At 39.8% G+C, this 15,995-nt stretch overlaps 1 protein-coding gene across 21 annotated transcripts in view; it reads left to right on the top strand.

Moving 5' to 3' along the window:
- The first annotated feature begins 2,069 nt into the window (after nt 1-2,069).
- Nucleotides 2,070-15,995, top strand: part of Map2 (microtubule associated protein 2) — a 61,830-nt gene continuing 47,904 nt past the window's right edge. For all 21 annotated transcript variants that reach the window (XM_051154186.1, XM_051154183.1, XM_051154177.1 and 18 more), the window contains exon 1: nt 2,070-2,374. In XM_051154186.1, the coding sequence (XP_051010143.1) occupies nt 2,113-2,374 (262 nt within the window). In that variant the 5' untranslated portion in view covers nt 2,070-2,112. The remainder of the gene's footprint in view (nt 2,375-15,995) is intronic.

The following is a 15,995-nucleotide window of genomic DNA, read 5'->3' as shown; positions in this document are numbered from 1 at the left end:
TATTAAGCAAAAGGTGGGTCAGACAGCAAGCAGTGATTAGCATCAAAATACATCAGATTATCCCCCAACATGGCTACTTGAATCTAAGATATGTGTAGACATCATGGCAATTTAAAGTTTAGATTCTTATGTCATGTAGTCTGATATTTGGCTGGTGGTGCACACTGTAGAATGGGATGGAGGGTAGAACGTTCCTGGATCACATTTATAAGATATTTAGTTTCTCATGTGTACACAGAGGGAAGGTATTCCTGGGGGTATGTCCTCCCCCATCAGGGTCCATTTCTGAGACCTTTGCCATGCCTTTTGGGGGTGCGTATTCACTCCTTCGTAATAGCTCAGGGCAGATTTGCAGATAACTCACATGCATGTACTTGATCAAGTTTTCAAGTTTCTATTATTTTACCAGAAACTGTAGAAACGCTATCTAAAATGATGTCATGTGCTGACTGATGGTGCCACAAGTGGTGAGATAACTACAGCCGTGATGACCGTGACTACTGAGGTTTCCTTTACATTATTTGATTTGTAATCAATCACTCTAAGAATTGTTGGGAAACCTCTTTGGTGCATGAGGTTCTTTGCACATTGTAGGTGACATAGAAGTGCTTGAGGTGTGTCCATGAGTCCTTTAATCAGTGTTTTTAAAGTGAGATTCTTTTTATGTTGTTTATATATGGTTTTACGGAAGATTAAACAGAATACTTTTGGAAACAGATTTGGAGGCTCTTTGGTGTTATAATTAGTTTAAATGAATGAGCTTGTTTAATTCTTTTCGATATGAATAAAAAACACACGAAGCAAAGAAAAGCATTGAAATTTAGAAGCAGGGCCTGTGAGACTCCTTGGGAAGTGAAAGTGCCTGTTATCCAATGATGCCAGCTCCACGACTTGCGTTCAGTCCCCATGACCCACATAACGGTGGAAGGAGAGGACCAACTCCATAAAGTTGTCCTCTGACAACTACATGCACAGCCTGACACATGCATGTGTGTACGTACAAATAAGTAAATAGAAACTCAGAAGCAAACAAGTGCTTCTTGGAAATCCGGTAGAAAGCTTGCTTCTGTAACTCTTTTGACTTATTTGTGGGGATCTCTGAACAGCTGGTGCTAAGAAATAGATGCTCCCTGACACTGCTTTTGTTTGTTTGGAAGCCTTTGGAAGCCTTTGCAAGTGTTCCTGGTTTCCATTAGAGGCAGTCATCGCGTATGTTGTCATCCATTCTGTGCAGACAGTAAGTCATCAATAAGACTACATCACTGGCAGCAGCTTTCCAAACTGAGGAGGTGAATCATCCTGTCACTTACCTCTCTAAACTTAGAAGCATCCACATGTAAGAGAAGTCACACAGTGTCTGCCATTCACTTAAGGTTAAGACGCGCCTCCTCCACAGGGTCCTTTGCTACAACTCCCAGCTTCTTCACTCACGTCAACTATGTCGTGTTTCCAGATCTTACTTTAGTAGTGAGATGATGTCATTAAGCACGACACACTGTGGTTTCATTTTTTCCCTTGCAAGATTTGTGTTTATAGAAAAGTATCAGACCCTCTTAAAATACACATATAGTTAGAAAAATGTTTGCTTGAAAATTTGGTCAATAACCGTCATTCATTGCATGATAGTACTCAGAAAATTGTATGTAACTAGCTTTACTTGAACACTGTTGGAATGAAAGTGCTGCCCACTCTCTCTTCCAGGTTCCCTTGAAAGTTTTTTTTAAAGGGTAGTTGAGTCATGTCTGACAATGTGATATTTCCTCCAGCAATTTCTCTTCCTGCCTTTTCTACTCAACTCTCTCAACCACAGATTCCTCTGGTGTACAATTGGTCGACTGTCAGTCAATATTCAGACCATTTGTCAAAGACACTGAGTAAGATGTGTCCTGAAATATGTTTTTTAAAAGACTATATTTAATTTTATGGAACGTTCCAGAAATGCTCTGGTGATAACAAATATCTTCTCTGAAGAACATTTATGGGTACAGCAAGTCACCGATTGGACCCCAGATTGTCCCTACTTTGCCACTAATGCTTTCTGGAGATTTTTCCAAAAGTGATAACTAATATGCATACATTCTATCAGCAGGAGACAGTACAGAGCTCTGAAGGATGGCAGATGAGCGGAAAGATGAAGGAAAGGCGCCACACTGGACGTCAGCCCCACTGACAGAGGCAGCTGCACACCCTCACCCTCCAGAGATGAAGGACCAAGGCGGGGCAGGGGAAGGGCTGAGCCGCAGCGCCAATGGATTTCCATACAGAGAGGAGGAGGAGGGCGCCTTTGGGGAGCACGGGTCACAGGGCACCTATTCAGATACCAAAGAGAACGGGATCAACGGAGAGCTGACCTCAGCGGACAGAGAAACAGCAGGTAACTGAGGGCCTCAAGGATGTCTTTGTGCTTTGTAGTCCAGTCACTCTGAAGGCGAATTAATTTACAGCAGCTGGTCCTTTCACTCTAAAAAGACGAGTAAGGCGAGGAGAAATAGACACCCTAGTAAGGCGCAAGCACCAGCCACCATACCGTGGCAATTAGCCTGACCTTCCCCAACTTTGTTGTAGTCTTGATCTTGTTTCCTTGTTAAATTTTTTACCACCTTAGTTTTTATAGGTAAAGTACAGTGTATGTAAATTTTGCTGTAAATTGTCAGTATTTTAACCTATGGTGGTGGGGTCGGGTGGGGTGGGAAACGCAATGTTTTCTTATTACCTTGAATAACATTGGACCCTGACTAAGTTCAGCAGATAGATTAGAAGCATATTTCCTTTCAGGGTAGAAAGAACTATGCAGTCCACCTCATCAGCCTTCCAAAGAAACAGGAGAAGTGGAAAGCCGAAGAGAGGGGAGACAAACACACATGTTGAAATGTAGGCACCCATTACCTAGTCTCAGCTTTCTAAAACACAGTACACAGAGGCTTACAGAAGAATGTAGCATAACTAGTTCTTTTTATTTTTATCTTTATTATTATTTCATGTGTCTGGGTATTCTGCCTGCATGTGTCTGTGTACTGCATACAGGCAGCGCCCACAGAGGCCAGAAGGGAGCACAGGAGCCCCTAGGCCTGCAGTTGCAGATGATTATGAGCCAGCATGTGGGTCCTGGGAATAAAACCTAGGATTTTTTGGAAGAGCAACCAGGCCTCGAAACTACTGAGCAATCAATCTCTCCGGCTCCATGATAACTAACTCTTACATGCCTCTCTTGAAAGTACTATCATCGATACGATCCTAAATGGTACCATAAGTATAGAACATTAATGACATAGACACACATTACCTTACAATTTAGCATTTTTTGTCATCATTTTCCTTTTTCCGTAACTCAGAATTTCACGTATTTGAATTTACAGACAATAGCTCATTTCTTCAAAAGGCTGGTCACACTACAAGTAGTAAAGTGAAGCACTGTCCCCTTCAGTCTTCCCTTATTTATTTGGAGTTTAGTTTCTCTGTCTCATAAGGATGTGCCTTATAGTCCAATTGCTGTTTTTACTGTTTTTCTTGCTTTACTCTTCTAAAAACTGGGTGCGTCTTATGGTCAAGTGCATCTTATGGTCCGAAAAATACGGTAATTAGACTGTGATGCTTGTCCACCATACACTCTAGTCAAAACACCTTATATATAAGGGATGGGGTATACTCTGTGTTAGAGCACATGCTTAGCATGCACTAGATTCTTGGTACAATTTATATATGTGTGTAGTTATATATTCATGCGTGTATACATGTATATTTATTTATTTGTGCATGGCGTATATATGTTTTATTTTAATAAGAAAATATTGAAGACATTTTAAATGACAAAAGAAAATCCAAAACACATAGTATACATTTTTAAGGCTCAAATTTAGTGGTATTTGAGTAGTATTTTCTACATACTAAGTGTTATATTAGCTTCTATACAAAATCTGGTGCCCAAACTCCACAGATATGAGGTTCTCATGATTTATGACCTCTGTGTCTATTAATCTGGATGCCAAGCACAGGATGTTAGATGCCAAATGAGAAGTGTGGAAAGGCAAAGCTGAAGAAGGGTTGTTTTTACCTAGGGTACATCTGCCCAAAGGTCATCTGGGGTACCAAATAAATTCACATGAGCATAGCAAAGTAGTATAAATATTCAGTGATGTGCAGTGTCAAACACTGAATACACCATTAGGTTGTGGCAGTTCTGTTCTGGCATTAGCACACACTGCATCCCTCTTAAGGATTAGGTACCTTCCTCACTAAGTTGAGTCTCTGTCAGTTGCTCTGATACAAAGCCAGGCCCTGCAGAATTCCATGAGAATAGAAAAAGAGGATGGCAGTGTCTTGACTGAACCAGGAAAATGAGAAGCTGGACGGTGTTCCAAGGGGACATACATCTTATTAATAAGAAACTATGATTGAAATTAGGGTGAAAATATGGCTGTCTTTATGGTTACAATGAGGATTATACCAACACTACACAACATGTGAAGCCAGTGCTCCAAGACGTAGTGTCTGTTAGTTACTGCCATTGCGGGTGGCAGTGGTGGTGACACTCTTGAACAAGGGCTTTTTAGTTCTAGCTGAGCGCAGTGTGATTTGACTTGGGTATGTTCGAGACCTAAGAGATAAGGACAAGCTGCAGCATCACGGGTCGAAGGAAAGAAAGGGACAGTGGTGCAGACCGCGGGTTTCCTTCTCATCATATCCCGTGGCCCTGGCTTTACAGCTGCAGTGCTCAGTAAATGTGTGTTGGGCCAGTGATTGAATGAATGGGCAAATGCAAAGACAGTCTTCACATCGATTTGAAAACTATACTTTTATCCCTAAGTATACAGGCCTTTTGTTGCTGCTGCTTTGTTTGATTTTGGTTTTGGTTTTGAGGAGGGTATCACTCTGTAGTTCAGGTTGGGTTTGAACTCACTGTAGAGTGCAGACTCTCCTTAAAGTCAAAGTTACCCCCTTGTCTCAGTCTCCCAAGCTCTGGGAGTGCAGGTATGAGCCCATGCCTGGCTGGCTTTGTCTCTTAGATACTCAACACAAAGTCCTTATTGCCACCATGGAGCAGTACAATGCACTATAGAAAAAAAAAAATCACTGTATATATAGTATGCTTGTTGAAGCCATAGACAACTAGTACTTAATATCCTATTTGTTCAGTGGTCTTAATGAAGTATTTAACAGCATTAGAAAAATCTGTTTGTCAGGTCAGTGTGTCCTTGCCAGTTTCTATGAGAAAATAATATAAATTAAATCCAACTCACAGGTATTTCTTTCAAGTGATGGTTTCAGGAACATCCAGTGTTTGTTGTGGAATCATCTCAACATGTATTAAATTAGTCTTATGTTATCTTGGAAAAAATTATTTCCAAGCATTTATATGTATGCTCACAGGGACAGAGGTGGGTACATCATCATCTGTGGGTTGCCATAGTGATGTTTTCAACCCAAACTATGGTGTGATTTTTTTTCAAACTAATTCCCTTCTGAAAATAACAGGCCTAAGATGTGCAAGTGTGGAAAGCTGTAGGAAAAGAAAAATGTAAAACTTGTCTACTAATAAAAGGATGCTCCAGTGATGAGATAGCATGCAATCAGCTTCTATCCAAATTAGCTTAGTAAAATGATAGCTGTTGTTATTGATGGCTTATAGATAACTTCCTTAAAATGAATGTTGTAAATCATCAGCTATATAAGCAAATCCTCTTAAATCTCAAATATGGTATTTTTAAAATGCTATGCTGTAAGGTAGTGACCCAATGGAAACTAGCGTTATATTTGGAGGGGAGCACTTCAAGGAGCATCAAGGAGTTTTTTCTTTCTTTTCTTTTTTCTTCCCCGCCCCCCCCCCCGTTTACCTACACTGCAGCTGTATATCATGTTTCTTCCATAAGGAATAATCTTCTTTTTTGTAACAGAGAAAAATGAATTTATTAAATTATAGCTTATCATGGTGCACAGTCCTTCAGACTGATGACCCAAAGGCCTATATGGTCATAGGCTACTCAAAGAAAGAATAAGCAGGCTACCAAGGAAGGAATAATCTTCAAAAGCAAAACTATTCACCAAAAGCACTCCTCGGCAGGGAAGAGGTCCCCAGCTCTGCTTGTGGTGGCCATGAAATCCCTGAGTTGACTCAAAATGTTTCTTCTGCTTTCTCCTTGGCTAAGGTTGTCTCTTGGTTTCCCGGAGTCTTTTCCCGGAGCTTGTTTGTAATCATCTCTGTAGATAGACTTACGTGGTCAAGGATGGAAACATCATTATCTTCCCAAGGCTGGGCCTCCTTCAGCCTGGTATCCCACATCCTTCTTCACTTATGAGTTTTGAGACTTTTAAAAGATGCACACCATGGTCAACTTAATTTTGTTCTTGTGCACCGAGACCAGGCTTGGACAGCAGCATCTCTCAGAAGACAATGATGCTTTAATCTTACTGCTTTACACACACTAGATGCCCCCTGCTACACAGCATAAAGGCAAGCCCATAGAAAGATGGGTGGAATCCCTTTCTCAACTCTAGTTTTGACGTTTTACTACTGTGTACTAAAGTAGGGGCATGTGAAAACATGAGAAGCTATTCAGAATCAAACTACCTAACGAAAGGCTAGGGTTGTTTGGTTTTGTTGTTTTTTGTTTTGTTTTGTTTTGTTTTAGTTGTTTTCAAAAGCCTAACTAAGAAGAAAATAGCTTGTAATAATCCTTTTCTTTTGCACTTTGTTAAAGAGAGCAAGCGAAATACATTTTGCCTGCCACAGAGTTCCAAATCAGAGTGACAATTTGACACCCCAACTGTAGGTTTCTTATGCAGGAGTTAGCCTCAAAGTTATTAGAATTCATTTCAAAGTAGCATGAGGTGACTTGCAAAAAGACAGGTTGATTTGTATCTATAAAATCAATAAATATTTGTATCTAAAAATGTATAAAACTTTTATCAGAACATCATTATAGCAAGTGGAAGTGTTTAAAGTACCTTTCAAGTGATATTTTAAGGATAGTCAGTATGCTCTTGACTTGGCAAGGTAATGTTTTCACTTCATTTGGTGTCTTGTTTCTTATGATATTGATTCTTATCCTTACCGAGTCCGATTATGAAATCATTCTAATACAATGTTTGCTAATTATAAAAGCCAGATCTGCAAAATATTAATTAATTCTGCATTCCTCACCATTTTTCTGAACACCATTATCTAGAGATAGAAAAGCCTCTGGTTCCTTGTCATTCCTCAACGATTGCTTGAAAAACTGGAATCTGCACTTCTCATCTGCTCGTATGTGGATAGAGCCAACTGTGAATTAAATGATTTTGAAAACAAATTGTGTTTGGGCAGAATAACATTGTGTTTTTCTGCCAGTCGTTATTCCTTACTCCATGCAGTGTATCAGTTATTAACATAGAATCTATACACTGTATCCAGTAATATAGGCAGTCTAGAGATGATTTAAGGCATATGTGAGGATTTTGGAGGCCTTCAGCAAACATTATAATATTTTACATTGAGGACTCGAACAACAGATTGTGATATTACAGAGATCCTAAAGCCATCCCTGTCCCCCACCCCCCACCACAAGGACACAGAAGGACAACTGTATACTTAAGAACTACAGCAGGAAATGTGTATAGACCAGGTGCTTCCACATGGCCCTTCACTTCATACACCATCATGGCTTTGACCACATTCTACCATTCTGGGATGTCCACAAAGATATCTGTCAATAGCGTTTCCATCTTTGAATGAGAAAATTGGGCACGGACTGTTTAAGTGGCTCAGGGCTGCGCAGTTAGAAGACGGGGGTGCTGAATTGAGAGCCCAGTGGCCAGGAACCCTGTGCAACTTGGTTTCATTTGGAATTGTCCTTTCTCTAAAGAAGAGACATGACATTTTTATCAGTTATTTACTTTTTAAGCAGGCTGCTTACTCTCCAGGCTTTCAAAATCCCTTTAGATTAGAGTTATTTTTCTTGCCTCTCAGAATCAATCTTGTGAATATCAGCCTTTGCCCTTTGTTGGAAAAGATGAATGGAATCTGGCCTCTTCCTTGCCGTGGTTCCAGATAGCACAACCGCGATCCAGAAGGGATGCAGAAGACACACTTCCACACCCATTCCCTCTTCAAGTAGTCATCACCTGAAAGCATGTGCTGCAGTGCGCAGGCTCCGCTGCTACCCTCATGCAGCAGTCATCCATGGCAGACAAAGTGCACATGTCTGCTGCAGAATTTGCACTCGCACTCCTGGAGCATGGCGTAAAATCATAGTGTGATTCTCTGTTTCCTCCTAAGTGAAGAAAGAAAGGAGACACATTAGAAAAGGATATTTATAGATGTCAAAATATGCAAGTGTTTAAAAGCAGACTGTGGTGACTTCTACTGTCCTGTGGTGTGATGCTTTGAATACTAACAGGAAAAATCAAGTCCCCCGATGAAGTGGCTTTCTTTTTCTATCTCTTGGGGTAAATATAAAAATTGAAGGGTATTTCTTTACCTTATTCTCATCCATTCCCTACAGTGCCTTTTTTCCCTTGCATGTCTATATTTCCAGGTGTTATTTTCCAGGGCTACCCCTTACCAAGAAGTGGTATAGCCTTCTCTACATTTTAACATCCCCATAACCCAAGCAGCCTCATGACAGGCAGACCCAGACACATAAAATGATTGTTGCAGAGACTGCATACGGAAGCTGGAAAAAAAAAAAAAACATAACAGTGGCAAAGGTTGGTACCGCTCATACGCAGACAGCAAATAGCTCTAAGCTTTTCTCTTTTCTTTCTTTTCAACCATAGAAAACTGAAACCTGTTTTTTTGCTACCCTCTTTCTTACCCTCTCTGCCATCATTTCCAAATTGAAATCCCTTTAAAATACGACCTACTGTATGTACTACATTAATGTAAGCAGAGCAAAAATAGCGTTCGCCATCTTTCCAGCAAAATGACTAAAGCTATCCGCATAGGCCCCTGAGGCAAATAAACAAGCAGGCCTAACAATACAAGAGGTTCCAGATTTTCTTCTTGTTGTTGCCATGCCAACCACTCATTGCTCTGGCTGCCATTTCCCTGAGCTCCGCAGAGAGAGGCGTGTGCAGAGCAGTTACTTAGCATTCAAGGGTGGATCTGCAGAAAAACACACAGCCTCACTGCACAGCGGTCTGGCCTGGCAGCCCCGGTGGATGACACCAGAGAATGAGAATCTTTTCAGTGCTTTCCTCATGAAGGTTAGGCAGTCCGGCTAGGAAGAACGAGAGCGGGATGGAGCCTTTTTAATTAACGTAGTTCCGTAAGGTTTGTGTCCGTTGTGTTTGCTTTGTCCTGTGTGGTCTCTACCAGATGAAGCGAGTGTGGGTGTTCACTTCTGTCATAGATAGTATGTGGCTTACTGTGTTGATGCCTACTGGGTCTGAGCCTATCAGGGCCAGCTTACATGGACGTGCCATGAAGAGTGATGACTCTTGTTCCTGGGGCTTGTATAGACCAGGTAATCCCAGCTAGAGCTCTCTGTGCTTACACAATAGAGGAAGGGATGAGCACTGCATAGTTATTTTTCATTTAAATGTAGTCCTATGGTGGTGGTGGTGGTTCCATCATCTCTGCTTCTCAGTCAAGCCAGAGCGGGATGACCTTGTCTTAAGCCAGTAATTCTGCATCAAAATATTGGAAAAACTGGTTTCTCAAGACTGTTTCAATTAGACCCAATGACTCAACATATTGAAGTATTGTTTACGTTCCTGGAATTTTAAATGCCTACAAACTTTTGAGTTGAGATGAGCAAGGTTCTGTCTCACAGAATATAATGTGATACTTTGAAATTCTGATTTATTTGCACATAGTTACTTCTGTTTTATTCTTGAATGTCTCCCATGCCCCGCAGGACCATCTCATTTGTCTTGATTAACATTAAATACCAGAAGCACATCAGAAATGGTATTTTAAAAAGTATCAGGCCCTTTGGCTGATTGACACTTGGAAAAACTATTCTACTGAATTTGAGCTATTACAAAGACAATAGAATTGTGCTATGAACAATTTGAGCCAATTATATATATGTATATATGTAAATATAATTTAATTATATTTTATAATATTCAAGTTTTCCCCTATTCTGTATTTTCTAAAATCTTGACATGTTTGCTCCTCTTTAATTTTCTGTTATATTTTGTCACTGTGATTTCTTTTATTGCTTTCCAATTTCTAAATATTAAGAAAAAAACTCCATTTAGAGAAAAATTCTCACTGGTTCATAAAATATTTTTCATTTAAAATGAATGTGGGAAAATAATCAGTAATGAAAGTGACTCTTTTGAGATTCATTTCTAGACTTTGGTTGGATTAGTAAGCCTTTGATTTGATTAATATTATAGAGGACCTTTTGATGTTCTCTCTATTTTTAAGTATTGTTTTCTCACAAAACAAAAAAGAAGAAAGAAAGAGATGGGGGATGGAAAAGGAAAGAGAAATGTGATTGTAAATTTTTACAATAATTTTTCAGGTATCTTGATTATCTATGTATCATCAAGCAATAATGTGTCATTTGAATTGTTTAATACTATTTTTTGCATATCCATGCATCCATAAATATATAGGCGTTTTGACAATATTGGTAGTTTGTATCAGAGAAGTATTTGGCACTGCATGGCAAGTGTTTGGGCTTTGAGTTTGCTTTTCTTGCAGTTGGGAGGTTACTGAGTAGGTGGGGAAGACTCGGCAGTCAACACTCCTGTCTTTCTTCCACAGGCTACTTAGATGCAGTGATTTTTCTGCTTGGGAGTGTAGAGGCTGTCTCCCTCCCTTCCTCCCAGTACCTTCACGCTTCATTGCCCCTTAGCACATTACATAGAGCATTTGCACCTGCTCTCGGGGGAAGATGGAAATTCATACCCAGAGTGGATGAATAGAACAACTGGTGCTGCCTTACAACCCTGGTGCTTTCAGCCTTGTCTGACCAGGCATTGTGAGTCCCAGGAGGAAACACTGAACCACATGCTACCAGCTCGCCATGCAGCAGCTCTCAGCAAATGAGTCACACCGTTCAACCACACTCAAAAAATACAGTTCTAGCCTAGCTAAGCTGCTGGGCAGAGGTGGGGAGGAGAGGGAAAGAGAGGAGAGAGAGAAAAGCATGTGCCTTGGACTCTCCTTCAGCTTTTAACAGCTATGCAAATGCTAAGTATTTACCAGAGTACAAATATGAATGTAAAATGTCTCTATGTATAGTGTGTTGCAATAATACTCAAGATTTCAGAAAGCACCATACTTAGATAGATAAGGAGGAAGAATCAAAGTTCCAGGACATTGAATCTATAGTAGAGCATCCTGAACATTAGATTTAAGTCTAAATTAGAAGTACATACAGATTAAGACTACACTGGCAAATGACTTCCTCCTTCCTTTATGGGCATCTCCATCCTGGATGATTAGCCCTCTGACTGGACTAAAACCTTCTTTCTGTCTCCCAGTTACATGGAACCAGCCAATCTGTGGTGGCTTCCTTCTACAGCAGTATTATGACCCAATGGGGAAACCTTTGAGAAGGGTTCTGGGAAGTCTACCAAGAAGACAGAGAGCTGCTGCGATCTCATTCTCTAGAGAAGCTCTCCTAAACACCTGGAGGGACTATGGTTAGATACTGCTAAGAGCATCCACTGGGGTCCATCTACTGAGCCTACTGAGTAACTAGATTTTATTCCAAGGTATAAATGCTTTGAACCAGTGATTGATTTTTCTCCCTTCCTCTTGACATATATTACTCTATTTCCTGGTATAGATGCTAATGACTATTTTAGTTAATACAGAAAGAGACCGAGAATCCATGTATGGAGTTAAGAATGGAAACCCCATAGACAAAATTGTGGTACAAAAAGATACTGCAGTGAAAGCAATGCATTTGTGAGAAAGACTAAATTAGAGTGATACACTGGGGATGTAAGAATAAACTGAGAATCAATGAGAAGAAGCTGGATTCACTGGAAAGCCGGGAGAGCTGTTGGTTGCAGTAAATAATTTAGGAGGATTCCTATAATACTTCAGTGGGGAAAATGTTGCCAGACTTAGCTTTCTTTAATAGTGAGGGTGAGGGTTGGAGAGTTTGGAATAACAAAAATATGTAACGCATCTAACCAGAGGCATTTGCCCAATAACTGGTACATTTGGAAATAAGATCAATAACATTCTGAGAGACATAATAATCTAACAGATAAGAATCATATGGATGCTGAGTAATTCTTGTTTCCATTCTCTCAAAATTAAACCCAAATGTAACACTGGCCTGGATTGGAAAAAAAAATGTCCCCAAGAGAGTTTGAGATTGGAACACAGACCTGTGTGTGAGTTTTTTTTGGTGGTAGTGGTTAGTTGCTTAGTTGGTTTTCTTCTGGTTGTAAGGTAAGGACTGATTTGCTGCCCTAGGTCAAGAACGCAGCAAATCTCAATCCTGATAAAAGGGCAACCTGGGCCTTGGAGCATATTGTATGTTCTTGGTCACAGGCTTAACTGCGTGCTGCTAGAGAAGTGGAGCTATATGGACTTGGGAAAATATTAGCCTAATTTTGAAAGTCACCTGGGCAGACTGTGATTGAGCAGACCAGTCTTCCTGTTTCGTCTCTGAGTCTATCCACTGACCTGCAAATGGCAGGGTTTTAAATAATACTCAGCATTTCTATATTGAAACGGGAAAGTCAGACACCAACTATGGGAAGTATAAACTTTGAGATATCCCTTCATTATGGTCTCATATTTTCAGATAAGACACTAATTAGTATAGTCCTTTCTCTTTCTATGAGTTTTGTTGAACCAAGTCACGCTGCCTCTTTGTTTCATGGTACATATTCCAGTCATATAACACAACAGAAGAGGATGAGGAGCACAGATGGGTTCTAGAGCTTCCTGAGAGTTCTTGCTTTACCTTGTCTTCCTTAGGAAGCTAAACCCATACCACCAGTTCACATCAAACACTCCAGGGATGGGAGGTTCCTGTAAACACTGGGGATCAGTGTTTCCTCAATACAAATGGCATGAAAACAAATCAGAGAAACCAGGCAGTCTTAGGTACAATCTTAGAAACAGGAATCAGTTCATTATCACTGACATAGTTTTCCATGAAAGTTGTAGGATTTCATAGGAAATCTCATCTCTCCCATAGGATTCTAATCCCCAAACAACATTATACCCCCATAATGTATTTCATAGAATATAGGTTAGGCCACAGCATCTTCTCCCGACCCAGCTACCCTAAGCAAAGTTCAGAAACAAATAAAACTTGCCCTGAGCTCTTTTCCGTTAGCTTCCTCAGTTTTGTTTCCTTCATTTCCTCAAGTTGTCAGCGGTCACAGGCTCATCCACGCGCCATTCGTTCTCTTCCCTCTCGCCCAGCCCACTCCCCGTTTCCTACAGCATGCCCACCACTCCTTCAAAGCGCATGCCCCATTCTCCTTCTGCTCAGCTTCTAGTCAAGGAATAAATGTAGTAACTGAGCTTGAAGTAAGTAGATATTAATGGAGATGGTGGAAAAGTAGGCAGCCCTGAAGCCGAGTCATCTATGTCTAAATTTAATAGCTTCCCTGGACATATTCTATGCATCCTTTGTAAGTTTATACAGATACTGTGGTTACCACTGCTTGTTCGTTGTATTCCTTGCATAATGAATCGTTTGTGTCCTACAGTTGAAGGGAGACTTCCAGCAGTCCTGAAGAAAAATTAATCATTTCTACAGCATATTCTTGATATAGAGAAATTTTTAGAAATCTATCAGGGAGTTTTCTATTTATTTTCATGATTATGTCAAACTACAAAGGCAATATTGGAGTTTACGTTTCTTTTCCTCCTTAAAACTATGCTCTTGGAAAATAGTTCCTTTTGGCTACTAACGGGTCCTAGAAGAATGTGTTTAATAATCAATCCTCAGTTGTGCTTGTTTGGAAGTTCCCAATGGGGCATTCACTTACGTTGTCCTGTGGCTGAGCTTTTAACTATATTATTAATAACAGAGGGTTGCTTCCATGTATACTTCCTCCTCTCGTGTTTCATTTTTTTAACTGCAGGGATTTCAATTCTCTTAATTTCATTGTACTTTTTAATGTTGTGGTCCCATGTATATATGTGATCATAATTTGAAAAATATAAAGAATTACTATCGATAACTTATGATCAAGTCTCTTCGGGTGCTGGTACAAAGAAAATATGAGTGAACAATACTGTGTACAATTACTTGTCTAAATAAAATTTGTGGTTAGATTATGGACAATCACTCACTCAGTTTGCAGGCCATGAGGCAAAGCTGATGTCACTGCAGAGAACGGCACACTCCTCTCAGAGATGTGTTAGGACTGAATGCGCCAACTATACCTAGGCTGGAGTCATGCTGCCTTCCCCGTAAACTGTTCTGAGTGTACTCTATGATATATGTGAAAAAACTAATTTTTCCTTTTAAATTATATCTCAAAACTTGGCCAAGTTGTGCTGAGGATAAGCGAAGGAGAGGAAGCAAATGTTCCCCTATCTAGTGGTTGTAACCCTATGAATCTAGCATAGGTTACAATAGAAAAAAGCTGCATTTAGGTGACTGGGAAAGACTATTTCTGATATAAAGGGAACTTATATTTCAAAATCTCATTCTAATGACTTTTTAAAAATCTAGACTGTTTTTCCATTTTATTATCATATCATCTCCCTTGGACATTTCTAGGTTTTGTGGCTACAGAAACATTACTTTCATTATATCAACCCTACCTTCACTTCTGGTGCCCAAGCCTCTCATAGTATCCAAACAGAGACAAAGCCTTAAAAGAAGGAAGGAATTCTTGCATAAATAAGTTCTGACACACAGACAGGAGTGCACTTGTACACACATGATTGTTTTGTTTATTCTATAATTATTCTTTTTAAGGGTAGATTTATTCAAAATATCATTGTTTTATCAATTTATCTTCACATTAATGTTTCTGATAATGCTCTATATTATAATCATAGTATGTCTTATACCTAGCAGAGAAGACACTACAAATTTTCAGAAGTCTGCAAAGAACTGTGCTATTTTAATAAGATATAAAATACTCAAATCTCTTGTTTTGCATTATCAATCCCTCAATACCAACATAATTATATTTAATTTGTTGGGATTAAAGCTGTTTGAAATTTTTAAGAAGTAAATTCTTCATTAAGTTTGTTTATGCAATTAATTTGGATCAGCAAAATATTCTACTTGACTTAATTACCAAATTTCTAATACTTGAGATACAAGCAACAGCGCATATATATACATACACACACACACACACACACACACACACACACACACATACTAGAAGTCACCGTCCCCCACTTTAAACTAGAACATGTACGTATAAAGCTAGGTTGGGCACTTAACAATGTGTCTTTTGCTAAAATTTCCCTCTATTTCCATCTGAGCCACTAAATTTAGAAATAAAATTTCCCAGTAGGTGGTGCTTGTGCTCTAAGCTTGTCTAATTACTTTTGACTCAATTCTTTAGCACCCTTAAGTTGTAGAATCCTCTCAGTGGTATTTACCTTAGCTTGCTGCACATTTCTCCTTAACCAAATTGAAAGTCGGTCCAGTCCAATTAAATCTCTAAAAACTTCCTTTGAGTATGCAAAAGTTAGATTGTGGGTTTGAATACATAGGTTGAGGTGGGGAGAGTCAGGAGCGATGGAACAAAGGCTCAGCAGTTAAGGGTACGATGTGTGCTGTTCTTACATAGGACCTGAGTTTAGCTCCCAGAATCTAATCAGAGGGTGCACCACTGACTCTCCAGGGGATCCGATGCCTCTGGCTTCCATGGATACCTGCTATCACTTGCACATACCCACACACAGAAATACACACCAACATGTACTTTTCTTCATACACATAATTGTTGGTTTTTTGAAAAGAGAAGGGGAACTCTTCCTATAATTGTAACCCCTGGTTTTTTGGACATGGATATCAAATGGGAGGTTTTATGAGTGGCCATGGAAGAACCAGTCAAAAACCCCGTGGCCCCTAAGGGAAGATCACAAAGAAGAAAAGCAAAGGAAGTCT

This window comes from Acomys russatus, chromosome 12 (genome assembly GCF_903995435.1).
Source record: "Acomys russatus chromosome 12, mAcoRus1.1, whole genome shotgun sequence".
NCBI lineage: Eukaryota > Metazoa > Chordata > Mammalia > Rodentia > Muridae > Acomys > Acomys russatus.
This window is presented reverse-complemented; position numbering and strand designations above follow the sequence as displayed.